Below are 9,283 nucleotides of genomic sequence, written 5' to 3'. Positions count from 1 at the left end.
CGGGCAAGCTGGCCCGGACCCCCACGTTAATCTAAAAAAAAAAAAAAGATACTAAAGCTTTTCATACACAACTATAAAAGATAATGTTCAGTAGTTAAATAGCATTGCACATATCACTTAACAACATGGAAATTGTCCACTTAGCATAATTTTTGTTAATTATATTTAATATATATCAATTATTATAATACCTATAAGAAACCTTTAAATTTGCAAACCTTTAAATTTGCAACAAAATTAAAGTAAAATAACAAAAAAAAAACCTTAGAAAAAATTTAAATTATTTTTGTTTTTAAAAGCATAAAAGTAATTACACCATCTTAAAAATAAAAAAGGATCAAATTGCCCATAAGTAGTAAGCATTATATTATTTTATTATGGAGTTAAATTAGTAATTTGATTGTGTAATAAAAAAAATGATTAATCTAACTTTTTACAATTTTTAAAATATAATTATATCATAGTAACATTTTAATATTTATATTTAGTTCAAAATTTATTTGAATCAAGAGTAATTTTGTATCTTGATAAAAAAAATCTTATTTTTAATACTTAATTCAAAATTTACTTGATTCAAGAGTAATTTTATTTTATTTTTTATTTTAATGAATAATAAAATATCAGTTGATAGGACGATAATTTCTCCATCAACTTTATTTTTTTAATTAAAGTACTTAAAAAAAAAAAAGAGAGAGAGAATAGAATTGAAAAGGGGAATTCCTATGGTAAAGGAAACGATTACAAACCACCAGTCGCAAAATACACGACTCCATCTGTCGCTGTCCGAAAGAACCGAAATTGGCAGCTAATATCTCTCTCTTTCTATATACACAAACGCACCCTCGTCGATCCATCACGCATTTCTCCTCATTTCCAGATCCAAAATCCTTTCCACCTCATTTCGCCTCCCCTCCCCTCTCTCTCAAAATGGGATCCGAATCTGCAAACGGCACCGCATCTACAAAACCACTTAAATTCCTCATCTACGGGCGCACTGGCTGGATCGGTGGACTCCTAGGCAAGCTTTGCCAATCCCAGGGCATCGAGTTCACCTACGGTTCCGGTCGCCTTGAAAACCGACCCTCCCTGGAAGCCGATGTAGCTGCTGTCAATCCCACTCACGTTTTCAACGCTGCCGGCGTCACTGGCAGGCCTAACGTCGACTGGTGCGAGTCCCATAAGGTCGAGACCATAAGAACCAATGTGGTCGGCACGCTGACGTTGGCTGATGTGTGCAGGGAGAAAGGTTTGGTCTTGATCAACTATGCTACTGGTTGTATCTTTGAGTATGATTCAAATCATCCTCTCGGGTCGGGTATTGGTTTTAAGGAAGAGGATACTCCGAACTTTATCGGATCGTTTTATTCCAAGACTAAGGCCATGGTATGGTAATAATATCATTGTTTGTCTTCTTTTTTTTTGTGTGTTGAATAACATTAGAATTGCTTTTACGATAAGATTGCTTCTTTTTTTTAATTAATAATTATAAAGATCTATTTAATGTGTGACATTTGATTATTTAAAAATTCGGTGGATCTAGGCGTGTTGGTTTATGGATCTAATCAGTTGGTACTTGCTTACCCCTAGCAGAGTAGGGGGCTTTAAATCGCAGTCGTGCATGTGATTGATACATAATGTTTGGAACCATTAAAGTAATAATTGCTTGTAACATTTAATTATTGTTATTGATGCTGCCATTAAATCTGATTCATGGTTTATTTTGTGTTTTGCTGATATTTGAAAGGTCGAAGATTTGCTCAAGAATTATGAAAATGTTTGTACATTGCGCGTCAGAATGCCCATTTCATGTGATCTAGGCAACCCTCGCAACTTCATCACGAAGATCACTCGATATGAGAAGGTAGTGGACATTCCAAACTCCATGACGATCTTGGATGAACTCCTTCCCATTTCCATTGAGATGGCAAAGAGAAACCTTACTGGAATCTATAACTTTACGAATCCTGGAGTGGTCAGTCACAATGAGATTTTGGAGATGTATCGGGATTACATTGACCCCAAATTCACATGGAAAAACTTCACTCTTGAGGAGCAGGCTAAGGTAATTGTTGCCCCAAGGAGCAACAACGAGCTTGATACTGTCAAATTGAAGCAGGAATTCCCTGAGCTCTTGCCAATAAAGGAGTCCCTCATCAAGTATGTCTTCAAACCAAATCAGAAGACTGCTGCTGCTTGATGTTACCGAAGGGAAGTAATCGATGAACTATTGTCCATTAAAGAGTCCTTCATTGAGTATGTTTTTCAAGCCGAATGGTGCTTGAATTTTAGGTTTGGATCTTTTTGGTTTCCTTATTTCTATTTATTAAAAATGGGTCCTGTGGGTTGGTGTGATCTTTCCACCTAATAGGTTCTTCCAAATGACATGCATATTTCACCTATTTGTATTTGTATCTTGTTTTTGTAACTTGATCATGAATAAACTAGTTAGAGGTTAATTGATTTATCAAGTTTTAAATATATGTTTGTGAGTTGATGGGTTAATGTATGGCACAGGCTGCTTTGCCTTAAGGCAAATATTAGTTTTCTAATATTTTTAAACTCGGTTCATCATTTCAACCAGCTATCTGATTTTAGCTACAAATCTTGACTGATTGTCTTCCTTTCTTACTGTGAATTGCTCAAACGTTCAGAAAACACCTAATACGTTTGATTGATGGAGATAGAACTTCAAGGCAACTGCACTAGAGATGTGATGATCTGTGGGTTATTAGGGCTTTGTGGGGGCAGCGTTGTCGAGAATCTTAATTGAATTATTTTTCTAAATGGAACATCTTGATAGAAATTTAGCTGTGCTGATTATGGAAGAACCTGTAAATGGTAGTGTCTTGAACCTTTGTCCTTGTAGTGATTTCTGGCAGCAGATGCCGTGTGGGCCGAGTTGCAACCTATAATTGTACAAGAGCAAAATAATTATCGTGGCCTCCCTGGAATCGCAGCACCGTCACGTTAGTCAAGCACACAAATTTAAACAAGAATTTTAGTTGAAAAGCATTCAACAGATTCATGTCGAAGACAAAGCACACAAGTTTAAACAAGAATTTTAGAAGAAAAGCATTCAACAGATTCATGTCGAAGAATTTGGATTCTGATTTATTTCAATCAAGCAGGAGCAATGCACATTTGAAAGCTCACTGAAGTAACAGAAACCTCAGCGTGAGAAATAATAAATGCGTTTAGTGCGTTAGTGGCGTCCGAGGATACCGGTCTTGTGATACATGGAAGGGCCTTCAAATTTGTCTGTTTTCCCTGTTGTCATGGAGGAAGTGGGTATTCCATACTCGTAACCAGGAAGGATATTGTATACAATCACGGGGCTTCTCACCTCATGACCGTTCCCATCTTTCCAGGTGATTGCACCTGACATGATTGGCTGCTGCGCAATCACTGGTCCATAGAGCTTCACTGTGAATGTTTTCATCTCTCCGATTTTAGAGAATGTCAGAACAGAGGGCTCCACAGTGATGCTAACAGAGTATGGCATGTACGTGCTGACAGTGTAGGTTGAATAGCTATTACCAACATTGGTAACTGTCCTAGTAAAGACTCCCTGAATTGGCTGGCCATCTTCCACGGCTAGGGCAAAAGTTGGGTAGTTAAGATCCCAGGCTCTTCCAGGTGTGGTGCTGTTGCAAACACTGCTGCTGGAACCAGTGATCATTCTGAGAGTGGTAGTGTTGTAACCTTGCTTGCAGAGGAAGTTAATATAATCTGCTTCGGATGCATTGTAAACAAGCCCAGGGTTTAATGCATGCTCTGGATTGATCTGACCAGATCCGTAAGAAAATTCAAGGTCAACGTGCTTCCTCGGGTCCATGATATTAGCTTTTCAATGAAACAAATGGGTTAACAAAGGAGACCGATTGAAGTATCTTTTTTCCCAAAATAAAAAAAAAAATGTCAATGCGAAGTCAGCAGGTTTCTCACCTGTTGTCATGAGGGCTGATTTAATGGCAGCAGGAGACCAGTTAGGGTGGCCAGCCTTCACATAGGCGGCGGCAGCACTAGTGTGTGGACAAGACATGGACGTACCGGAGATAATGTTGAAATTCACGCTCCTGGTGTCCTTGTAGTCGATAGAAGGAGGTGCCACAGGTGACCAGGCAGCGAGGATGTCCACACCAGGGGCAGTGATATCAGGCTGTATCACCCATTTAAAATTTCAAGTCAAGTCTAGCTCAAAGACAGAATAGGCGGTTCTGTTAATTATAGCTACTTAGTCTGTTGGTTACCTTGAGAATATCTGGGGTGATCGGGTTTGGTCCTCTCGAAGAAAACGACACAACTGAAGCAGCCACGACATCCTTCCAACCCTGAGCAACCAGAATAGTTGCGGTCGGATTCCTGAAAGTTATGGTTATTATTTCAGAACAGCAAAACCAATAAATTTTAAAGTCATTATAGAGGTGATCCAATTAGAATTTCTACGGAGGTTTGCTTACTCTGTTGTTCTGATGTAATTCAAAACTCTGACTCTATCTTCATTGCTGATTACTGTTGCTGGTACGGGGAAACTGAAAGCAAAATCTACACTGTAAAATGAATCTGACATTATGACACCCACACCATTAGCGATCAGAATGTCAGAACCAGTCACCATCGTATCACAGAGAACAATCTTCCGCTCCACTTTATATGAATTGAGAGCTCCAGGAAAGCAATAGCCTGCAATTTCCGTGTTAGCACCTGCTGAGAAGTTAACTGCATCTCCTCCCCAAATCAGTGGATATGCGGTCCCGTTGAGGTCAAAATTATTTATCGAGAGTCCCTTTATTGGTCATCCAATAAACAATATGCATGGTATAAGTAAACGATTGGTGTGAAATCTGTTGTTAATGATGTTACTGCAGCACTCATATACTCACACTTAAGACTAGTCCGTTGCCTAGGACAACTTGTGCAACAAACTTCCGGTCAATGGTGCTGGCAGCTACTGTCAATGTCCATGGTGCATAGTTGGAGACTGAATATGGATAGGGTCCAGAATTGCCAGCAGAATTTGAGGTCAGTATACCGTTTTTCATGGCATGGAAAGATCCAATGGCGATGGGATCTTCCATATATGGGAATGGAAATGCGGAACCAAGGGACACAGATATAATATCAACACCATCTGCTATGGCATCATCATATGCTGCGAGGATATCTGCACTTGAGCATCCATATGACCAGCAAACTTTGTACATAGCAATTCTTGCATTGGGAACTCCTCCTCTTGCAACTCCTTCAGCTAGACCGAAGTAGCTTGCTCCTTGCACCTCATGGCCAGCTGCTGTTGAAGAAGTATGGGTTCCATGTCCCTCGGAGTCTCTAGGGGATGGGAAGTCAGTAATGTCAAAGAAGTTCTCGCTGTTGTACCACCGGGCTCCAATGAGTTTGCTGCAATTTCAAAAGTTCCATTAGTTACAGTGTTGAAGGGAAGCACAGGGGAATGCAATCGAGAATATAGTCCTACTTGTTGCAGGTGAAGTTGGCACCAACGCATTTTCCTTTCCATTTAGCAGGTGGAGTGCTCATTCCTTCATCGTTGAAGCTATCAGATTCTGGCCAGATTCCTACAATGCAAAGACATGAAAGCTTGTAAGTAAAATACATCGTCTTGAGTTTTAGCCAGTGAGGCAAATAAATTTCAAAAAATAAACCTGTGTCCAGAAAACCGATAACAACATTTCCTTCCAAGGGTGCTCCAAGTTTGCCTTTAGAGAAACCCATGAAGTCCCATGACCTTGTAGTGTGAAGCTTTAAAATGTGATTTGGAATGACTGAAACAACACCTTCCATGTCTGCAGAAACATTTGATCCTATTCAGCATCGATCTAACGAAGCTAATAAAACCCTAAATCCTGGTACCAATATTCGTTTGACAGCTCACCTGATAATTTTTCAACTTCTTCATCTGATAACTTTGCCGCAAATCCATTGAAACTCCTTCCATAGCTATATACCAGAGACTTTCTGGCTGATTCATAACTGCATTCAGAGAATTTTCCAACGCTTGATCATGTTATTCGAGATCAAATGCATACATATGGTGCCTTGGGAGGAGCACAGAAACATTAAAGAAACATGAGTTGTACTTATAAGTGCAACGAAACCTTATATTCGGCTGAAAAGCGTGACAATATTCTTTCTAGTTTTATAGCAGTAAGTCGCTTTTCAAACGGTTCTGTGAATAAGCTGGACCGTGCGCAGCCATCAAGAAAGATCGGCATGCAGGCCTATCACTTCCCGTACGTCAGTAGTGTTGTGATTTCTTACCTTAGTTTATTCGCGTAAAGATAATTCACAACGTGTTAAATTTCAATAGCATTAGAATAATAATATTATAGCAGACCGGCTTCTAACCTTCCCAGGATGCCCGCTAGCATCGAATGGTGGTTCGATGCAGGCGAAAAATCTCCCTGGGGGCGGCGCTCTCCCATGTAGACAATGTGAACCTGTGTGAATGAAAGTGACTGGTTACATATGCTAAGCGTAGGAATTTAGGCACTTAAAACACGTAGAAGAAAAAAATTCTACCTTCTTCTCATTGGCATGGCAAAGCACCAGAAATGTTGCGACTAATAATGGGCACAAAAGAGAAAGGAGCCCTGCCATGGCCATTGAAACCAAATCTTGACCGCTTCAGGTTTTAGTTGATGATCGAAATACAATGTATGTGGTGCTTATATATAAGCAAGTTTAGTGTTTGTTGTTATCATCGAAGATAATTCTTAATCACTGAACTTATTAATGGCTTTGTGAGTGTCGAAATAATTACAAAACGACCAAATTTTTATTTTTCTGAGAGGTCAGCTCATTTAGCAACAAAATCTGCTGTGTTTAAAATATGAAGAAGACCAGCACCCTTCGTCGAGGATTCGAGTCAGTGTTGGGGTCATCGTCTGTCACACCTTCTTTTTCTTCGTCGTCCGGATTTTTGTTTAGAATAATTAATCTTTCTCTTTCGATTCGTGCCTTTAAGACATTTACAAGTACTTCTCTAGCAGTCTCCGTCAGAAAGTATGGGATATTGCCGGATAGTAAATTAACCCAAATGTTTTGGTAGTATGGGATATTGCCGGATAGTAAATTAACCCAAATATTTTGGTCGATTATAATAAGAGAAAAACCCTAAACTTGAAATTATTTCTAACAACGTTAATTTACATTTGTTAGCGGGCACATTAACACTATGTTCTGACGATTTTAACCATAACATATGCATTATGGTCGATTAATCGCAGGACGCCCCGTCAACTGCAACTCCAGCATATCATAAATCTATTAACATCCGGGCCTTCCCTCCACTACCGCTACCAGTACCACTGCCAGAACTCGCTCTAGGCGCCACGCCATTGTTGATTTCTTCGCCACTTTAACTCCAACTGATGTGCTAGCGACCACCGTTGAAGGTGCCCAAAATTCAACCCCGCTAGGTATTTCTACAACACTTGCCGCTGCTATATTTACTCCTGTTTGATTCCCACCATTTGTTGATGCCACAAATGGTGATATGGGCCACGCCGCCGCAACGTTAAATACAGGAGTTAGCGAAGGCGATAAGGGTCGTATTTGTTGATTAGAACAAGCAGCAAATGTTGGAGCTGCGGTGGGAGTACCCGCGGCCGCAACGTGTGGAATCATCCGAAAAGCATTTGCTGGCACCATCATCCAATTATTTCCCACAGCAAAAACAGGTACCGATCCTTGTGGTGTCGGCCGCAGCAACTGGTGCTCTAGGCGTTACTGGGGCTGAACTAGATGACTGTGAAATCGAAACGGCTGTTGCTTCACTCTTACCGCAAAACCCTGAATGCAAAACTCTGAATTCGAAGGGCGCTTCCGTTTGATCGGTGTTTCAGTTAATGAATTGTTGTTGTTAGTGGTTGTTGTACGGATTTTGAGAGTCCTGCCATAGCAATAGCAAGAACCGTGCCCGTGCCGGTAGCTTCAATAATAGCTTGTTCAGCATGTTCAAGGAGCCATCTAACAGTTTCGCCGCCTGAACTGTGGCCTAATTCTCGAGTCAATTGGAAGATCCGGGCAGCACAAGTGGCGGGTATTCGGATCCTACGACCACGGCCTTCCACTTTTGTGTGGCAGTCTTTGGTGGATGAACGTCTGGTTGTTGCTATTGTAGTGACTGGCATCGGCATCGGCATCGGAATTGACAGTGGCATCGGCATCGGCATCTGCATAGCTAGCGGGACTACACCCATTTTTGGGAGGGTTCTTTTGTCTGGTTAAGAAGAAGGATCGGAGTCGATGGGCTCTTCCTTAAGCGGCATGACTTGAAATGCTTCTGTTTCATCAATTGTTGATATTTTTTAAGGACCTATTATTGCCGCTGTTGTTGCTCCTGTTGCCTTCTAGGTCACCAGCGTTTGTGCTCAGATCAGAAGTGCCACCTTCATCAACTAGGTCTACTTCATGTTCTTGAAAGGATGCCATTTCTTGAGGGTCCAGTGGAGAAAAATGAAAGCAACCCACAAGGTAATTTGGATGTTTTGTTTGTTTCCAGGGAAAATGAATAGAAAGGACTGGGTTTGGTTAAGATGATGAAGGATGAACTATGATAAAAATTGACAAACAGAAAGATATATGGGAAAGTTAAGGGTGCAAAAGCAAAACCATAGAATTTATTTACTTCGGTAGTGTTTCTAATAAGATTATTTTTTGAAAAAATGATATAATTTGGTAAAAGTTATTGAAAAATGATACAAGTTGGAAAAATATTTGAGAAATAGTATTATTTTAACACAATTATATTTTTTAACATTGATTTTTTACTGCACTATTATTCCCAAAAATAATTGTTTGGTCAAAATCAGAATGCATCACTTATCTAAATTTTTATAAAAGTCTAATGGTCAAAAAATAAGATTTATGATTTAATAATTAAAAAAATAAGATGATATTGCAAAAGAAATAAATAAATAAATCACTAAAACATATAGAGCTTTGTTATCCAATATTATTAAAAAAGTCTTAACAATACAATTTTAATCACACCTTAAAAAACTACTCATAATACATGGTTGGTCTAAAGTCTCAACCAGTTCGGTTAATAGAGTAGTTTAATAAATTGGATTTTCATTAAAAAAAATTAAAAATAATTATACCCTCACATAAATCTTTAATAACTAATGCGCTAAAATAAAAAACTGGATTATCCTCAAATAAAAAGCAATTGAGTTTTTAGGTACAAGGCTAAAAACACTGTTTTTACTTTCAAATCTAGCTTTTTTATTTTATTTTGCTACTTGGTACTTGAGATTCACTG

General features: G+C 39.2%; 2 protein-coding genes and 1 pseudogene across 2 annotated transcripts; 1 reads left to right on the top strand and 2 right to left on the bottom strand.

The window, feature by feature from the left end:
- Positions 1–769: 769 nt before the first annotated feature.
- On the top strand, positions 770–2,502 carry LOC105132185 (bifunctional dTDP-4-dehydrorhamnose 3,5-epimerase/dTDP-4-dehydrorhamnose reductase). Its single transcript, XM_011035524.1, has 2 exons — positions 770–1,383; positions 1,745–2,502. Exons 1-2 carry the CDS (start codon positions 928–930, stop codon positions 2,195–2,197), a joined length of 909 nt encoding a protein of 302 aa, XP_011033826.1. The 5' UTR covers positions 770–927; the 3' UTR covers positions 2,198–2,502.
- A 525-nt stretch (positions 2,503–3,027) lies between these two features.
- Positions 3,028–6,657, bottom strand: LOC105132184 (cucumisin-like). The gene is made up of 10 exons (XM_011035523.1): positions 6,538–6,657; positions 6,364–6,455; positions 5,891–5,988; positions 5,661–5,801; positions 5,474–5,537; positions 4,884–5,397; positions 4,461–4,786; positions 4,251–4,362; positions 3,946–4,159; positions 3,028–3,843 (listed from the first exon to the last, which is right to left on the bottom strand). Exons 1-10 carry the CDS (start codon positions 6,619–6,621, stop codon positions 3,203–3,205), a joined length of 2,286 nt encoding a protein of 761 aa, XP_011033825.1. The 5' UTR covers positions 6,622–6,657; the 3' UTR covers positions 3,028–3,202.
- Positions 6,658–7,118: 461 nt separating this feature from the next.
- On the bottom strand, positions 7,119–8,631 carry LOC105132183 (transcription factor TCP9-like; annotated as a pseudogene).
- Between the last annotated feature and the right edge of the window lie 652 nt (positions 8,632–9,283).

This window comes from Populus euphratica, unplaced genomic scaffold (genome assembly GCF_000495115.2).
Source record: "Populus euphratica unplaced genomic scaffold, PopEup_1.0 scaffold39.1, whole genome shotgun sequence".
In the NCBI taxonomy this organism is placed as follows: Eukaryota; Viridiplantae; Streptophyta; class Magnoliopsida; order Malpighiales; family Salicaceae; genus Populus; species Populus euphratica.
The sequence above is the reverse complement of the archived record's forward strand: the minus strand, read 5'-3'. Positions and strand labels throughout refer to the sequence as shown.